General features: G+C 43.5%; 1 protein-coding gene across 1 annotated transcript in view; it reads left to right on the top strand.

Moving 5' to 3' along the window:
- The window catches only part of LOC144798188 (uncharacterized), a 233,882-nt gene extending 226,653 nt beyond the window's left edge, over positions 1-7,229 (top strand). Inside the window, exons 7-8 of the mRNA XM_078668936.1 lie at positions 2,981-3,142; positions 6,459-7,229. Of these exons, the coding sequence (XP_078525062.1) occupies positions 2,981-3,142; positions 6,459-6,494 (198 nt within the window). The 3' untranslated portion in view covers positions 6,495-7,229. The remainder of the gene's footprint in view (positions 1-2,980; positions 3,143-6,458) is intronic.
- Positions 7,230-18,940: the final 11,711 nt, after the last annotated feature.

Genomic DNA, 18,940 nt, shown 5'->3' with positions numbered 1-18,940 from the left:
CCCATACGCCATACCGCGGGCTTGGTTTACTCAGGTGAATGCCGTACATAATAAATTTCTCTGACATGATGGGGCTGTGCGAGTGGCACTGAGCACATGCACAGAGTCAACCAATTGCGGCGAGATAGCGGCAGCGGACATTTATGCCTACTACGTGGCCTCCCACCTACAAGTGGTCAATGAATGATGGTACAATCCACCATCGGACCCAGCATATGCAGTGGATCATATGGCAATGGGAATATTCCACTTCTTCAACTCCTATATAGTGCACAGAACTTGGATTTTCTACACCCGCCCAGCAGCAATGTTTTCCGACTATGGCGGGCTACAGACCGACAGATTGGATTGCATGGCCGACTGAGCCAGGCAACCCTGCTGTGGCATGGCATACTGTTGCGCTCGGTGACAGCACTTGGGCAATTCCAAGGGTGGGACATGGTGGGAACATCCACCCTTGGAGAAGTAGTGTGAGGCACTGTTTTAAAGTCATTTCAACAGCTCTAGACAGTTTCAATCATACAAGTTGCAATTCTACAAATATCTCCAACTTCAGCATGCACTTAACCCCATACTGTGACAGGCCGAGGCCTTGCCCTAATTCCATCCACTAGAAGGACGCCTACTGATGGGTGACATAGGTGCTCACAAGACCCGCCTGTTATATCAAACCCTGACAACGCACAATCATACCACATCAGCTTGGGAGGAAAACATACCAGACTTAACCAACGATGACCGGGCGGAAGCCTTGGCCAACCCCGAGATGCGGCAATCTCAACATGATACCGACTGATACAGTTTAAATACTTGCACCATATATATTATACTCGATTCAGACTATGGAAGATGGGTGCCATCCAGTACCTGTAGGCTTGAGATGTGGGCTAGAAGAGGGGACCTTCATGCATACTGTCTGGGACTGTACCGCATTGCAACCGTTTTGGCGAAAGGTAGTGGCTTGCCTGAGCAAGGTGCTATTGTGGGATCTACCTTTCGGGACAAAGGTATTGTTACTAGTATTGGGGGGAACCGATACAAACAGCACTTATTGTTTTTAGCCGTCACCATTGCTAAAAGGGATATCGCTCAGCAGTGGAAAACTGTATCTCCTCCAAAGTACGGCAGATCAAAAAATGGCATAGATGAATGTATGAATGCAGAGATTGCGGTGTTCAGGCTTGGGGATGCCCCCAAAAGCATAAGAAAATATGGCTGCGGTGGGTGGACTACAGGGGTATAGGATTATCCCCAGTCATCGAGTCAGACCCTTGAAAGACTATGTGCCCTGATAAAATTGGTCTCCATACAACTGAAAGTCTCATTTGATTACTTCCGGCCACATTTTCAGTGGTTCAAATATAATTTGGTGGGATTTGAAAGGAACTGCGCAATGTATATGGTATTATGTACATCCATCACAATGTATCCTCCGGGACACGTCCTGGTGTATACCATGTAAAATCAATAAAATATGTTGTTAAAAAAAATCTTAAAACAAGTTATATACATTAAATTAAAAATATTTTTCTGAAGTTTAAATAAAAAAATGTATTCTGACCTTAAGTAAAATAATTGCATTTTTTTAATGCATTAATAATTATTAAAAGTAAATAATAGAATTAATTAAAAGTAAATTAATAAGTGTTACATTAATTTATATATAAAAAAGGTTCTAGAAATATTTTGCAATTAAATATGTTTTACCTTTCTTTTCACATTAAATTATATTTACTTATATGTATAACTATTTTTAATAATGTAATTTATTTTAAAAGTATTTCCTATGAGGTTTTTTTGTCCCTATTTTCATTATTTTCTGTAGGAGGGTATTTCAGTAACAATGGCCGAAAATGTGAAGTGCTGGACTTATGAACTGGAGAAATGAGTTACTGTTTTGGGTTCTTTTTTGACTGTAATAACTTCATAAGTGCTGTTTTTGTAATAGTAATGTTATGTTATACAGTTTTGTAAACCATCTTATCTCCCTGGAGGGTGCCCTGGTGCTGAGCAGGTGTGAGTCTTTCCAAACCGGGGCCTAGTGGGAACACTTGATAAGCCAGGTCTTCAGCTTCTTGCAGATTTCAAGAATTGAGGAGGAGGCTCTTATGAGTAGTGGCAGTTCGTTCCACGCTTTTGGAGCGATGTAGAAAAAGGCTCGACCGACGGATCTGGTTTTCTGTATGGGTGGGATGTGTGCAAGTAGGAGCCCAAACGAACGACGGTCTCTGGAAGCTTTTAAAATCCGATGTGAATGTTGAGTAATGCTGGGCCAGTGTTGTGTAGTGCCTTGAAAGTGTGGGTGAGAAGTTTCAATTGTGTCCATTTATGTATTGCAAGCCTGTGGACCGCTCTCAGATGTGATCTGAGTCCAGCATTGACGGTTGAACATGATTCTGGCCATCGAGCGGGCTTGCTCTTTGGTGGGTGAGGGCATGCCCTCCCTAAACCCACCTCATTCCTCCATAAACCTTGTAGTAACTATGCCCTTTTTCCAGCCACTATGATGTCACTTCCACATTTACTACTAAGTAGTAAATTTACATGTGCGAGGATTTCCCCACAGAAAAAATAGGAGCAGTGGAAGAATTATCCTCATAGGTTGGTGAATAGCATTTTGAAGTACTGTAGTTTAACTACTGTAATACAAATGAATGTATTACAAAGTGCAGCTCGTGAATATGACCCTATATGTATAGGTGCATACAAGGAGAGGCAGGCCTGTTTCACACTAGTTTGAGACAATATATGGAAGAACACTGTTTGAGGTGGGCGGAGGGAAGGTTGGGTTTCTATATGTATACAGAATACATGGGACGACAGAGCATCCACACCACACACTTATGTGTGTCATTGTCTAATCAATGTGTGATCACAGCTTGCTGCAGGGAGAATACATGTTGCTGGGGTTGATTTTACCATAAGTGTATGAGAATCAAATATGAAAAGCACCAGTGCTAAAATTCCTGTTTCTCAATAGGTGAAAACCAGTAACGAAGCCCACACCATAGGCCGGATCACAAGAGTATGGAGAGGGTTTCTCAAGGCGATGTTCAGTTCCAATGACCACTACTCAGTCCAGTTCCCCATAGACCTAGACGTCAAGGTCAAGGCACTGCTGTTGTCGACAGGCATCTTCCTCGTGAGTATAGTTATTCATAATATACACCTTCATCTGCCCATTGAAAGGAACCTTCACCCGTCCACCCACAGGCTTTATTTATTCTAATAGGATCGCAGTAGGTAACTGCTACCGCTTAGGCACTCTCCTGGCACTGTGTGTGCATGAATGGCTCCAAGTCATCTAGTTGAGGACGATTTGCCACTTTAATGAACAAATCTACATCAGGTATTCTCACACATCACCCACCAACAATAGTACACATCAGATAGAACTCCAGAGGCTGTCATGCACACAAACCTGCTCCAAGCCAAAAATACATTGACACATCATTATCAACTTATATTTATACATCATCTTAATTCACTTGTACACATTCGACACAAGCTTTTTGTGTCTCCAAGCAATATATCTAGCAAAGTGGTTGCACTTCAACAGCACATCCATGCAAGCTATACTGACACATCTACAGCCTCTCATCATCTTGAACATCAACCCACATAAAGATGTTAACTTAAGTGTACCACACATCAACCCACCTAAAGATGATAACCTAAACATACCATACATCATTCCTCCTAAAGTTGTTAAGGTAAACGTATCACACATCACCCACCTAAAGATGTTAACTTTAATGTACCACACATAAACCCATCTAAAGATGTTAGCTTAAACGTACCACACATAAACCCACCTAAAGATGTTAACTTCAATGTACCACACATCAACCCACATAAAGATGTTAACTTAAAAGTACCACACATCAACTAACCTAAAGATGTTAACTTAAATGTATCACACATCAACCCACCTAAAGATGTTAACTTAAAAGTACCACACATCAACTAACCCAAAGACGTTAACTTAAATGTACCACACATAAACCCACCGAAAGATGTTAACTTAAACGTAAAACATATCAACCTACCAAAAGATTTTAACTTAAAGTACCACACATAAACCCACCTAAAAGTGTTAACTTAAATGTACCACACATCAAACCACATAAAGATGTTAACTTAAATGTACCAAACATCAACCCACATAAAGATGTTAACATAAACCTACCACATAGCTACACACACATCAAATGGTATGAAGGCCACACTATGAACTGAGATGCCTCGAAACATAACAACCACCTGGAGCTGAATAATGGACAGCTGTACACCCAACTGAATAAAAATATAGCAATGTCCTTTGGCACAAACATCCATTCATATAACGTGGCACACAGGTCCATATCAGGATCTAACCGGGCTCTTCCATTATAGTCCATCACTGAACAATAACTTACTCAATTCTGCGTTCACCTTCCATCGTCCAGTATGCTCCACCTGGAAACAACTTGAAATACAACCACATACAATGTCAACAAATCAGTTTGACTCGAGATAACAAGAATGACAGTTCTGTAAAGGGAGTCAATATTATCAGAGGTCTTTGTATCCAAGTGTTGCCATCAGGTGGTTGAAACACACTGTACAAATTCACGGCACACATCATACCTTTGCCCAGTTCTCAAAGTCCAGGATTATGCTGTGTATATGCCCTAACAAAGGGGGATTGTTTGCAGCAATGTCCCAGAATTAAAATGTCAGGTACAAGATGTTATATCCGTTACTCCCTGGAAAGGCTATGGTGGCAGATACCATGGTGTGCACAATGCAGAGGTACAGAAGTGTACAGCTGGGACTGTAGGGGGTCCCTATGGGGGAAGTGTAGCTCTTGACTTCCACGGCAAAGTGTCAAGAAGGGGATACAAACACGTCTAACACAAATAACTTAGCATTACATATTTATTTATTTCTGCTTACTAACTCTCCAAACTCAGGCGTCTCTCCCGAGCCATGAAAGACGCCTGAGTTTCGAGAGTTAGGAAACAGAAATTGCAGTGCAAGACTAAAGCACACTTGCAAAACAGATTTAATTTTGATGATATAAGGCCTCCTTTCTAAATTTCAGCTCCTCCGGTCACATACAATACAATATTGCACTTTTCTGGAGGGAATTCGTCAGCTTGAGCAATCTCCTTGAGGTCCGTTTCACACTAACCCAGTGATGTACACATGATTTCACAGTGCCTATGTATCTTCTATCCAAAATAGCATGTATGAATATTTATTTTGAAAAATGTTCGAAGACTGATGTTTAAAGAATCTCTTGATTGGTGGACCAATTGCCTAATCAGTTGGTGTCTCCTATACATTTCTGTGTCGTGATGATGACCCAGGTTTAAATAATTTAAGTCCAGGAGTCGAAACGTTAACAAAAACATTATATGTGGACTGTTTTTCAAGAAACTATCAACACTCGCCTAGCGGGGGTTGATCTCTAGCACTCTATTATCCCTATCAGCCACATGTATATATTTCTGTACATAGCACGTATGCACTTTCTGCTCTTATAGTCACTTTCACTGCGCCGTCACCCACTTTTTTGGAGAAGCTTGTGTTCGATAGAGCAAATCTAAGTTTTACTTCTTACTGTCAACAATCAAATAAAAAGTTACTAAAAAGATAAATATGTAATGCTGAGTTATTTGTGTTGGAGGTGTTTGTACCCCCTTCTTGACACTTTGCCGTGGAAGTCAAGGGCTACACATCCCCCATAGGGACAACATTTTTGCTAAAAATTATCCGGCTAAAGTCCATGGTTACTGGGTTGCCTCTTTTGTTTCAGAGGTCAGCTGGCACTGTAGAGCCTTCCCAGTGGGAGTGCAGGTTAACAGACTACATATTCCCTGAAGAGGAATGTGTGACAAGTTTAACACCAGGTGGGATGTTGTGTATCAGTTACAGGGGATGTGAAATGGAGTGGAGAAGTGTGGCTCACTGGTTAGAGGAGGCAGACCCGGACGCTGAGATCAGACCCGGGACCAGGGTTCAATTCCCGACGCGGCAGGGTCTTGAGCCCAAAATGTCCACGGACTCGGTAATTCTCGCTTCGGTGCCTACTCGAATCACAGGTTCACACTCTGCAACTCTGGGCAATAGCTTGCTTAATCTCCACTACGGCCCCCCGCGGCGGGATGCCTGGCTTTCACCTTGGGGATACCCAGTAGGGGCTATCTCACAGGGAAAAACCAGGACGGGTTCCCAATGCAAAGCGCTTTGAGACCTGGCGGTGATATTGCGCTATATAAAAACCCATCCATCCATCCATCCAAATGTGATGTCTAGCTTCTGATGGAGAGGGGAGACAGAAACCATAGAAAACTGGTGATCCCACATAGGCTGAAAATGTTGGGGCCATGACTGGGTGATTGTATAAAGGTGAAGTAGACTGCACATCTGTTGTGGAAATATTCACCAACACTGTTTCTTCTCCCACCTAGGATCACTTATATTATGAAGAGAGAAACAAGGACTAAGTGACATCAACCCTCCAAAGACTGCAGCAACTCTGCCCATGGACCCTCCCACTACAGAAGAAGAAGCTAAGAAGCCCCCTTATAGTCCAGTGGGTGATGACCGCCCCCCTGCACTTCACTGCCTCAACACTTTATCACACCTGAGATTGACTGCCCCACAAGCTGCTACGGCAGTGCTGGACACATGTCAAGGGAACAGCTGCGGAGTGGGGTAGAGGTCTCTGGATCTAGAGACCTCCTCTTCGAGGAAAGCTGGGATCTCATCTGTAGCTTAAAATGACTCGAATTAGACAAATGCCCCTCATTCAGCACCTTTGGGGTTCAGTCACAGGAAGGATAAAGTCTGTATCACAACACTGAACATTTTTTTAACAAAACAGTCAAGTCTTGCATTTACGAATACAGATGTTTCTTTATAGCAAGCAGTGTGTGTGTGTTTTTTGAGTAAGCGTCCATTGAATCTGTGTCACTTCTGTTCTGTGTACGTGAAGGAAGCTTGCACTGCTGATGCACATGCAGCCATTTCTAGGCCTGCACTGCTGGTATCTGTTCTGTCTCTGCTGCTTTGAAGGAAGTATGTACTGCAACCATTGTTGCTGTACCTGTTCTTTGGGTTATAAAATCTTGCACTGCTGCTTAAAGGAGCTATGCGCTGCTGCCATTGTTTCTGTACCTGTTTTTGGTGCTAAGAAAGCTTGCACTGCTGCTGATGTCACCAGTTCTCTATCTGTTCTCCCTCTCAGATATTTCAGTGCTACTGCTTCCTGCTGTAACTGTTCTTCCTGTTAGGGAATTTTCAGCAAGGACAGCACACACCCCTGCAGCCCCTGAGGTGTTGGGGTGAGATTCAGCAATAATGTTCTCGGGGCTCCACTTGGAAAATAGGGAGCCTTGTAAATGAATATAAAATCATTGTAAATAAAGTTGAAGGGGATCAGAAGGGTGGCCCCTTTATGGTGAGATAAAACTCTCAGGGGACAGTATGTGGTCCCTGAAAGGTAAATCCCTCTGGTGTGGGGCCCCTCCAAGGTTGAATTCTGCCTGGTGCACAGAGCTGGGTGCACACTTTGTGCCAGTTGGGCCTTCCAAGCCCAACTCTCCTCCAGCTTCTATCCTGACCCTGCATCTAGCACCATAACCTATGTTGTCCCCGGGCACCTATGCCGACTCCATCAAGACTGGAGGAGGATGTCCCAATAGTATCTGAGTCAATGCCGGTTCAAAGTCATCACTTTCCCCACTTAATTTACCACCTTCACCAGGGAGACAACACTATTTACATTTTGTTTTTGTAACAAACTCTGATAATGACTGTGACACTGGTGATGAGTCTACTCAACCCTACCATAATATAATTGGTACGAGGACTTACAGGAGGCTAGCGGCCGTGATATTGCTCTGGAAAAGGGTTCTCTTCTCACCCCTGGGGCCAGCCAGAAAGGAATCATCTTCCTATGCCATAGTGATGTATAGGGCAGCCAAAGTACTTGACCTTACGCTCCCCATGTTGAATGTTAGAAATGGGGTCTCCGGTTGGCTAAGGCTTGCGCCAAAGCCAGGCAGAAACCACCACTCTAGTCAGGGCAAGGGAGTTACACGCCAAAGATAACCCCTGCTCACCCCTTTGGTAACGTGACACGAGCAGTAAGGCTGATCCCGGAGGAAATGTGTAAAGCATTTGCGCACGCACCCACCAGCAACAACATCCCAGGCCTCCCACAAATGGAACTCCACACAAGGTTATATATTAAAATAGCCTTTGTATTACCATAAACACACTAGATCATAATCACATAATTACACTGTGCCAACTGGCACTGGGCAATACTTCTTTTCGATGCTGTACCTGTTTGTGAGGGTGCCCAGCACAGCTTCTTTCAATGCTGGACCTGTTTGTGAGGGGGCAGAACACCTCCCTTCCATGCTGTACCTGTTTGAGAGGGTGCCCAGCACAACTCTTTTCCATGATGTTCCTGTTTGAGAAGCGGCCAGCACAGCTCCCTTCGACTCTGTACCTGTTTGAGAGGGGGCTGCACAGCTCCTTTCTATGCTGTACCTGCTTTAGAGGGAGGTCAGCATGGCACCCTTCCATGCTGTACCTGTTTGAGATGGTGCCCAGCACAGCTTCTTTCCATGCTTTACCTGTTTGAGAGGGTGCCCAGCACAGCTTCATTCCAAGCTGTACCTGTTTGAGAGGTTGCCCAGCACAGCTTCTTTCCATGCTGTACCTGTTTGGTAGGGGGCCCAGCACAGCTCCTTTCCATGCTGTACCTGTTCAAAAGGGTGCAGCACAGCTCCATTCCATGCTGTACCTGTTTGAGAGAAAGCCCAGCACAGATTCTTTCCATGCAGTACCTATGTGAGAGGGTGCCCAGCCCAGCTTCTTTCCATGCTATACCTGTTTGAGAGGGGGTCCAGCACAGCTCTGTTCCATGCTGCACCTGTTTGAGAGGGTGCCCAGCACAGCTCCTTTCCACACTGTACCTGTTTGAGAGGGGGCAGCACAGCTCCTTTCAAAGCTGTACCTGTTTGAGCGGGGCAAGCACAGTTCCTTTTCAAGCTGTACCTGTTTGAGTGGGTGCAGCACAGTTTCTTTCCATTCTGTGCCTGTTTGAGGGAGAGGCCATCATCGCTCCTTTCCATGCTATACCTGTTTGAGAGAGAGAGGCCAGCACAGCTCCTTTCCATGCTGTACCTGCTTAATAGGGAGGCAGCACAGCTCCATTCCACGCTGTACCTGATTGAGAGTGGGCAGCAGAGCTCCTTTCTATGTTGTACCTGCTTGAGAGTTAGACCAGAACAGCTCCTTTCCATGCTGTACCTGTTTGAGAGGGAGCAGCACAGCTCCTTTCTATATTGTAACTGTTTGAGAGGGGGCACAACACAGCTCCTTTCTATGCTGCACGTGTTTGAGAGGGGCCCCAGCACAGCTCCCTTCCATGCTGTACCTGTTTGAGAAGGGGCCCAGCACAGCTGCTTTCCATGCTGTACCTGTTTGAGAGGGGGCACAGAACAGCTTCTTTCGATGCTGTACGTGCTTGAGGGGGTGCCCAGCACAGCTTCTTTCAATGCTGGACCTGTTTGAAATGGGGCAGCCCAGCTTCCTTCAAGGCTTTACCTGTTTGAGAGGGTGCCCAGCACAACTCCTTTCCATGATGTATCTGTTTGAGAGGGGGCCGCACAGCTCCTTTGTATGCTGTACCAGTTTGAGAGGGAGGCCAGCACAGCTTCATTCCAAGCTTTACCTGTTTAAGAGGGTGCTTAGCACAGCTCCTTTCCATGATGTACCTGTTTGAGAGGAGCAACACAGCTCCATTCAGATTGAAGTCGGGATTTCTTAAATGGCTTTTTACTTAGTAGTATGAAATGATGTGCATTTATTGTTTCGCTAAAAGATATGCAGTTATTGGTCCACTTGTGAAGTATTAATAATAAACGTGCCACTTCAACATGAGTTGTTCGTCATCTCATCTCATTGTTCCTTATCTCTCAGTGAAGTGGTGTGCTGGTGGCTTGTGACGCACCTGTTGACGTGACCACACGCAAAGGGGATTAATTTCCTCTTTATCAATGCTGTACCTGTTTGATAGAGAGCCCAGCACCGCTTCTTTCCATGCTGTACCTGTTTGAGAGGATGCCCAGCACAGCTTCTTTCCATGCTGTACCTGTTTGAGAGGGGACCCAGCACAGCTCCTTTCCACGCTGTACCTGGGTGAGAGGGGCGAGCACAGTTCCTTTTCACGCTATACCTGTTTGAGAGAGTGCAGCACAGCTTCTTTTCATGCTGTACCTGTTTGAGAAGGAGACCAGCACAGCACCCTTCCATGCTGTACCTGTTCGAGAGGGTGCACAGCACAGCTCCCTTCCAGGCTGTGCCTGTTTGAGAGAGAGGCCATCACAGCTCTTTTCCCTGGGGGCGATCCGGAGGAGGGGCTAGCGGTGTACGGTCCATTGCGATGGTTTCATGGAAAGGAGCTGTGCTGCTCCTCTCAAACAGGTACAGCATAGAAAGGAGCTGTGCTTGGCCCCCTCTCAAACAGGTACAGCTTGGAGCGGAACTGTGCTGGGGCCCCTCTCAAAAAAGTGCAGCAGGGAAAGGAGCTGTGCTGGGCAACCTCTCAAACAGATAAAACATTGAAAGGAGCTGTGCTGCTCCCTATCAAACAGTTACAGTGTGGTAAAGAGGTATGCTGACCCGTCCCAAACAGGTACCATGTGGAATGGAGCTGTGCTGCCTCCCTATGAAACACGTCCAACATGGAAGGGAGCTGTACTGGCCTCTCAAACAGGTACAGCATGGAAAGGAGCTGTGTTGGCCTCCCTCTCAAACATTTACAGCATGGAAGGGAGCTGGGCTGGCCTCCCTCTCAAACAGGTACAGCAATGAAAAAAGCTGTGATGCACCCTCTCAAACAGGTACAGCAAGGAAAGGAGATATGCTAACCTCCAAATCTAGCAGGTACAGCATGGAAAGGAGCTGTGCTGGCCTCTCTCTCTCAAACAGGTACAGCATGGAAAGGAGCTGTGTTGGCCTCTCTCTCAAATAGGTACATGATGGAAAGGAGCTGTGCTGGCCTCCCTCTCAAACAGGTACAGCAATGAAAGAAGCTATGCTGTACCCTCTCAAACAGGTACAGCGTGGAAAGGAGCTGTGCTGGCCTCCATATCTAGCAGGTACAGCATGGAAAGGAGCTGTGCTGGCCTCTCTCTCTCAAACAGGTACAGCATGGATAGGAGCTGCAATGGCCTCTCTCAAACAGGCAGAGCATGGAAGGGAGCTGTGCTGGGCACCCTCTCAAACAGGTACAGCATTGAATGAAACTGTGCTTCCCCCTCTCAAACAGCTACATCATGGAAAGGAGCTGTGCTGTGTACCCTCTCACACAGGTACAGCATGGAAAGAAGCTGTGTTGCCCCCTCTCAAACAGGTACAGCTTGGAAAGGAGCTGTGCTACCCTGCTGAAACAGGTACAGCATGGAAAGGTGCTGGGCTGCCCACCTCTCCTTTCCACGTTGTACCTGGGTGAGAGGGGTCAGCACAGCTCCTTGCAATGCTGTACCTGTTTGAGATCTGCTCCTTGCAAAGCTGTACCTGCTTGAGATCTGCTTTCACCGTATGAACCCCCGTTTATTGCTCACCATTTATCTGTATAAGAATTGTTTATTCCGTGATGCAAGGCGTCTACCACTGTACTGTTTGTTATTATTTTTCACTAATAAAAAGAAATATATATAAAAATAAATTCTGTCTCTAAAGAGATAATATTTTCATTCCCTATAGAGATATAGAATGAATAAATCACAAATCCATATTAAATCTGTGTCTCATTTTAAACTGATCTGTTTCTCTACATGAGTTTGTAACACAAGGAATACGTTTAAACCACTTGTATATTCAGTCAAAGTTATACAAGATATTCATGACTTTAAGTCGCCCTGTATAACTTCTAAGGAGTCCTACATGTCTCTATGAAACAGGTTGTCCTGTCCCCCTCTTGTTTTCACTATAGGAGGATCTCCACACTGCTCCCTATCTGTACCCAGAAGTAAAGTAATTCCTAACCGGGATATATACCTGTATATTTAGGCGGTGGGATTTTAGGTTTAAACCTATAATAACTGATAAAACCCCACTGAAAGAAAAATACCCCTCACCGGTGAAAACATATAAACACTGAAAAAACACCTGCACAACCACAAACTAAATGCCATTCAAAGAAAGGAAAAATAAAGTGAAAGAGTAATTTTGTTATTACTGAAGGGGTCAATAAAATGTAACTTTGTTATACAAGCTAGCAGTAAGAAAGACTGGCTAACATTATTCTGCTTGAGTTTTGTTCTTTAGGGATGCCACTAAAATATTGTTTCTTCTTCCTTTTACTTTTTTCAGTTTTATGGCCTTTGGTATAAAGATGCAGGGTTTAGTTTCATGTTTTAGGTCTAGTTTAATTATGTTATAAACTGTAGAGAATCAGTACATATCAAACTCATATTTGATATTTTGGCTCCATTTGATTCTTTCACTGATAGGTAAAATGGCTTAGTTTCATAAAAATCTTTCCTAATATGTGTCATCACATTTACCCACAGAGAATGGGTAAAAACCCTTAATACATCAGACCATAATTTTTTTCTAGTGGGTCAGTATTGATAGTAGGTGAATTGCCAACACCTCAGGCTTTAAACATTAAATGCAAGGTATAGTGACAAGTAGATATATCAAAAAGCATCTGGGATAGTGGTGAAAACGTGACACCAGACTTTTGGAAAACATGGAACGCAGTGTCACTTGTTATGCTCTGCAAAAAAGGTTCTTTCAAAGTTCAACAAAGATTGGAGTGATATTGTTTGTATTTGCAGTGATTCGGCTACGTATATAAAAAATTTGTGTGATGACCTGTCAAAATTGATACCCAAGCTGAAGTGATTCCCTGTAGGAGATCCTTGCCACTTGTTAGATGGTATGCTGAAAGCATCTTTACAATCTTCAGAGTTAATGAGGGATGCTATTGACTTTTTAGTCCAATCTGGTGCACTGTTTTCTTATGCCCAGGAACTAAAACGCAAATATTTATCATTTCGTGCTTTATGTGGCATGAAAGAAAGAGTCATCCCAACTGTGTCCCTTAGCTGACGGTTCTCAGCCCAAGGGGCTATGAATGCTGAGTGGGCCTTTTCACAGAAGTTTTCATGGGAAGGAAAGCGCGAGTGCACATGACCAAAGACTCACTGAAGAAGTATTGTATGGTGTACTACAATAAGATTTGCAAAAATCTCTTTGGACCTCATATACACTATACATACACACTCTATATACCATGTTCTTTCAGTGCAGAAAGCAAGCAACGATAAAAGCAAAACATTCCATAAACACCGGAAAAACACTTTCTGTTGTTTTTAGTGGCATGAAAATGTATAACCACTGATAACAACTGTTTTTTAACATATTGAAAACACTGAAAAAACCCCACCAGAATTTAGCAAAAATAGAAACTGAAAACAGGACAGCCTATGTATATTGTACAGTGAAAGGCTCTCTTATGTGTTTCCGTTGAGTTTTGCTGTATATAATTTCCTCGATAAATCTAAATAATGGATAAACATATGGTGTTAATTTATCCTTCCATAACAGTTCACGTATTTCCTGTATTTGAGTATCTTGTCCTCACCTCTGTACATTTATGGGTTCCCTCCAAAAGGAATATTTTCGTGATATCTGACGTATAAAATCGATTTCCTCGTTTTCGGCAAGGGACGTGATTCAAAAGTGCTCCCTTAGCTCTGCAAAATATGGAGCATAATTGGTTGTCAGCCTACTAGATTATATGTATAATTAAGCTCTCTACTGCACGTCAAATGTAACAAATATTACCTTATGTCTGCTGTGTTACATCACATAGCGGTTTCAGACACGGGAAGTGCTGCCGATGTGTGGGATGTTACAAGGTGATGCGGGCTTTTCAATATTGCAATCTGATTAATGCTATACAAAAGATACAGATAAAAGCGCGTTTTAAGTCCCTATTTCAGTAATTATTACTTTTAATTTAGGTCGCATTAAGAAAGTCGAGAAAACCTAACTAGCTGATATTATTTACCTTATATAAGTAGCGTATCCGCTTTCATCCTGCTCCGCAATAACGGGATTCCGTCTAACCTCGCTGATTGGTCTTGTTTAAAAATGTTTAATTCCTCATTCCTATTGGTTAGCAGCTAGCGTAGTTATGTAGAATCAGTAATGGAGCCATGGCATAGGGGGAAATTGAATGCTCCAATGTTACTGACCGAGCAATATTACTGTGTATTTAATTGGTGCTGAAACCACCACAGTGTGTAAAAGGCTTTTTGCTTGGCCTACCCGAATCATGTGTTTATCTTATGACGAGTTCACTACACTCGTTCTCTTTGACTTGTTATGGGATGGCTACTATTACGCAAGTTGAGTGTGACTCAAGGTTGATAGTACATTGCTTTAGGCTCAAACTTTCCTATTTGTTAAGTCGGCAAAGGGCCAATTATGTACTTAATAATTGCGCTAATTAATTACTTGAAACACTCCATTTATATATCTTATTAATCGGTAGATCACCGAGATGTGTAGGGTTGATTTTACAAAACTGCCACAATCTTACTTTTACAAGGTTTCTGAATAAATCTACTCTATCATCCCAGCGGGATAGAATCCGCTATACTTCAAACGGACGCATGAAGTCCCCAGAAAATCTCGACTAATCTCTGATTTTGGTTCTTAACTTAAAGGTGGTCGAGTATTGTATATAAGAAGCACTATATCAAATTGACATCTATATTTGTATAATTTTCGCCCAATCTTCTCTTGAATTCAATCCTGTTTCAACAGTGTTAAGGTAACACATGAACCACTGTTCCCTCATTTTTCGCTTTGCTTCAGTGTCACCACCTCGTCTGTTTATACTAATTTTTTCTAATACAAACCACTTTAATTCATCACAGTTGTCGTTCTTTTCTTTTCTTCATAATGCTCTACAAGTGGGGCATTTATTTTTTTTATTTCTTATCGCTGATTTATTTTTCACTATCCTTGTGCGTAGCTCCCTGCTGGTCTCTCCGACGTAGCCTAGCCCACAAGGGCACGTCAGGAGATAGATAATGTTTTACTACGACAATTATTAAGGGTTTGTGCCCTAATATTTTTCCCAGCGAATGTGATGTTTTTCCCTTCTATACAGTGGGAGCATATGGAGCACGTACCACATTTGTGGTTACCAATAGCCTGACCTCCAGTTAATGTAGTTTGATTGTCTTTAGGGGTTTTGTATGTTGTCACTAAGGAGTTTCTTATCGTTTTGTTCCTTCTAAAGGAAAATAAGGGTTTTTGCAAGGGGTTCTCTGTGTTATAATTAAGGGTTTCCCAATTTCTATTCACAATATTTTTTATTTGGTTACTTAAATGTGAATACTGTGTTACAAAAACTACTCTGTCAAGGGTCGCTTTCTTTTTTTCTTTGTTTTGATGTAATAGGCTGTCCCTATTGTAAAATCTGGCTCTTTTAAATGAATTTCTTATTAATTTGTTTGGGTATCCTCTTGCTTTCAACTTTTTTTAGTGTTTTCTGCATGATGATAAAAGTCCTTTAGGGATGTGCAATTTCTGCGCAACCTTAAAAACTCCCCGAAAGGTATGTTATCTTTTTGTGCATGAGGGTGATTACTTGAGTATAACAGGAGTGAGTTTTTATCAGTAGGTTTGGTGTAACGTTCTACCTTCAGAATCTCATCCTCACTTTTGATTAAGATACTAAAAATTCCACCTTTTCATTACTATAGTCTGCTGTGAATCTAAGGTTTGGATCGCCGAAATTCATCCATTCCAAAAAATGTCAAGATCACTGCTGGCGCCGTTCCATACGAAGATGATATCGTCTATGTAACGGTGCCAGCATGTGACGTTCTCAAAGTAGGGTGCCAACTCATTGAATATGTGATGTTGTTCAAATTCTCCTACGTAAAGACAGGCCAGACTGGGGGCATGTGTGGGCCCCATGCTGGTCCCCTTAGTTTGTAAATATAGTTCCTCTTTAAATAGGAAGAAATTTCTCTTGAGGATCAGTTGGATACAGGACATAATAAAATCCTTGTGCCCTGCGCCTAGATCATCTTCCGCCAGAATCCCAGCGATCACATCAAAAGTGCTGTCCTGAGGGATGTTGGTGTACAGGGCTTCAATGTCCAGGGTGACCAGAAACTGGGTCACCCTGTTGAAGCCCTGCCCCTCGAATATGGATATGTCATGAGCCGTGTCTTTGAGATATGATCTTTGTTTTCTCACCAATGGTTTTAGGAAGAAATCTATGTATGTACTAAGGGGTTCTAATAATGAACCTATACCACTAATTATGGGCCTCATCGGCGGGTCTACAATGTTTTTATGTATTTTAGGCAATCCGTAAATTGCTGGGATCATGGGATGTTGTTTAGTCATATATTTATATTCATTTTCACATATCCACCCTTTCTCTTTGCCCATTTTGAGAAGTGCATCTACCTCACCTTTTAATTTGCCTAATTCTGCGAATTTACTACTTTGGTAGTGTTCTTTAACATTTAGGAGATCTCTTAGTTTTTCATCATATTTGGAGGTATCGAACACCACCACTCCCCCGCCCTTATCGGCGGGTTTTATTGTTAATTCTTTGCAGTTTTGTAGGGTTGTTAAGGCTATTCTCTGTTCTTTATTGAGATTATTGTTGAATTTGTTCTTTAAGCTGTTTTTATTCAGTGTTTTAATTTCTAATTCAACAACTCTCTCAAAGGTCTCCACATTTTTATCTAGTTGGTTCAGGTGGTGTGTAAAAGTTGATTTTGGTTTAAGACCTGTTATATTGGGTTGTGCTGTGTAGGTCTTGTCTTCAAAGAACTTATTAAGACGTATTTTCCTAAAAAAACCTTTTAAATCACTCTCTAGTTCGAACAAATTAAGTGGGTTAGCGGGGGCAAAATGAAAACCTTTTTGTAGTATAGCCTGTTCATCCTTGCTGAGATTTCTGCTAGAGAGATTTATAATAGGGAATTCATTTATCTCCAGTACTGCTTGTTCCGTGTGGCCAGGTACTCCTGACCGCCATTTTGAGGTTGAGGGTTTTGTGCTGGGTCCTGGCGAGTGTATCCCCTGTAACCCCTCTGCCCTCAGTAATGTCGTCTCCCTAAAAAATCATCGCGTTCAGATGGAGGACCACTTCTACCTCCCTGACCACTCTCCTGTTCCTCCTCACTGCTGGAGCCCGATGTCTCTGAGAAAGTGATCCGTTTGTTGCCGCCTCTGGAATATATCGGTCTTTGATATTGGGGTTTTTCCCATTTCTGTTCTTCCTTATTATTGTAGTAATCCTTATTTGTATATGGGTACACTCCTTCTACCGAATACCTTTCCACATCCTTCTTAAATTAAAAAAAAATTGTATTGGCTAAGTATTCTCTGTAACTATGCACTTCTAGTTCTAACTCTTCTAGTTTTTTCTTGGCGTCCTCCAAAGCTGGATTTAGTTTTAACTGTTTTTTTAGTCCATCAAGTAGCTCATGCTGTACCTCTCAAACAGGTACAGCATGGAAGGGAGCTGTGCTGGGGCCCCTCTCAAACAGGTACAGCATGGAAAGGAGCTGTGCTGGGCAACCTCTCAAACAGGTACAACATAGAAAGGAGCTCTGCTGCCCCCTCTCAAACAGGTACAGCGTGGAATGGAGATGTGGTGCCTCCCTATCAAACAGGTACAAATGGAAGGGAGCTCTGCTGTGTACCTTTTCAGACAGGTACATCATGGAAAGGAGCTGTACTGGGCCCTCTCAAACATGGACAGCGTGGAAAGGAGCTGTGCTGGGCCCTCTGAAACATTTATGGCTCAGAAAGGAGCTGTGCTGGGCTCAAACAGGTACAGTGTGGAAAGGAGTTGCGCTGGGCCCTCTCAAACATGTACAGCATGGAAGGGAGCTGTGCTGGCCTCTCAAACAGGTACAGCATGGAAAGAAACTGTGCTGGCCTCTCTCCCAAACAGGTACATGATGGAAAGGAGCTGTGCTGGCCTCCCTCTCAAACAGATACAGCATGGAAGGGAGCTGTGCTGGCCTCCCTCTCACACATGTACAACATGGAAAGAAGCTGTGCTGGGCCCCCCTCAAACAGTTACAGCATGGAAAGAAGCTGTGCTGGGCCCGCTCTCAAACAGGTGCAGCATGGAAGGAAACTGTGCTGGCCCCCCTCAAAAAGGGACAACATGGAATGGAGCTGTGCTGGGCAACCTCTCAAACAGGTACAGCATGGAAGGGAGCTGAGCTGGGCCCCCTCTCAAACAGGTACAGCATGGAAAGAAGCTGTGCTGGGCCCCCCTCAAACAGGTACAGCATGGAAAGAAGCTGTGCTGGGCCCCCTTTCAAACAGGTGCATCGTGGAAGGAAACTATGCTGGCCCCCCTCAAAAAGGGACAACATGGAATGGAGCTGTGCTGGGCAACCTCTCAAACAGGTACAGCATGGAAGGGAGCTGAGCTGGGCCCCCTCTCAAACAGGTACAGCATGGAAAGAAGCTGTGCTGGGGACCCTCTCAAACAGGTACAGCATGTTAAGGAGCTGTGCTGGGCAATCTCTCAAACAGTTACAATATAGAAAAGAGCTGTGCTGCCTCTCTCAAACAGGTACAGAGCAGAAAAAGCTTTACTGGCCTCCCTATCAAACAGGTACAGCATGGAATGGAGCTGTGCTGGGCAACCTCTCAAACATGTACAGCATGTTAAGGAGCTGTGCTGGGCAATCTCTCAAACAGTTGCAATATAAAAAAGAGCTGTGCTGCCTCTCTCAAACAGGTACAGAGCAGGAAAAGCTTTACTGGCCTCCCTATCAAGCAGGTACAGCATGGAAGGGAGCTGTGCTGGTGTCCCTCTCAAACAGGTACATCATGGAAAGACGCTGTGCTGTCC

Source organism: Lissotriton helveticus, chromosome 12 (genome assembly GCF_964261635.1).
Source record: "Lissotriton helveticus chromosome 12, aLisHel1.1, whole genome shotgun sequence".
Classification (NCBI taxonomy): domain Eukaryota; kingdom Metazoa; phylum Chordata; class Amphibia; order Caudata; family Salamandridae; genus Lissotriton; species Lissotriton helveticus.
Note: the sequence above shows the minus strand (reverse complement) of the source record. Positions and strands in the feature narration are given on the sequence as shown.